Source organism: Acanthisitta chloris, unplaced genomic scaffold (assembly GCF_000695815.1).
Source record: "Acanthisitta chloris isolate BGI_N310 unplaced genomic scaffold, ASM69581v1 scaffold15527, whole genome shotgun sequence".
In the NCBI taxonomy this organism is placed as follows: Eukaryota; Metazoa; Chordata; class Aves; order Passeriformes; family Acanthisittidae; genus Acanthisitta; species Acanthisitta chloris.
In genome coordinates this window covers 22,266-22,529 of record NW_008682165.1, presented here as the reverse complement: position 1 = coordinate 22,529, position 264 = coordinate 22,266, and the positions used below count along the sequence as shown (strand labels likewise).

Here is a 264-nt window from a genome sequence, read left to right as displayed (position 1 = left end):
TCCCCTTCCTCCCCTTTCCCCTTCCCTCCTTCCCCTCTCCCCAGGCAGTGGGAGCTGTGCCTGCCCCCCTAACTGTTCCCTCTCTCCCATCCTCAGCTGTCTGTGGACACACTGCAGTTCCTGCTGTTCCTGTACATCCAGCAGTTGCACAAGGTGTCCCTGCGGAGGTCTCTGCTGGGGGAGGAGTGGCCCAGCCCCCGCAGCAGGTCGCCCAGCCTGGCAGGGAAATCAGCCACTGGCAATAAGGTACTGGAGGCTGTGGGG

The 264-nt window shown here is 63.3% G+C and overlaps 1 protein-coding gene across 1 annotated transcript in view; it reads left to right on the top strand.

Moving 5' to 3' along the window:
• Window positions 1–96: 96 nt before the first annotated feature.
• TBCCD1 (TBCC domain containing 1) overlaps window positions 97–264 on the top strand; it is a gene marked incomplete at its 5' end in the record, with an annotated part of 5,897 nt that continues 5,729 nt past the window's right edge. Inside the window, one exon of the mRNA XM_009078422.1 lies at window positions 97–246. Within this exon, the coding sequence (XP_009076670.1) occupies window positions 97–246 (150 nt within the window). The remainder of the gene's footprint in view (window positions 247–264) is intronic.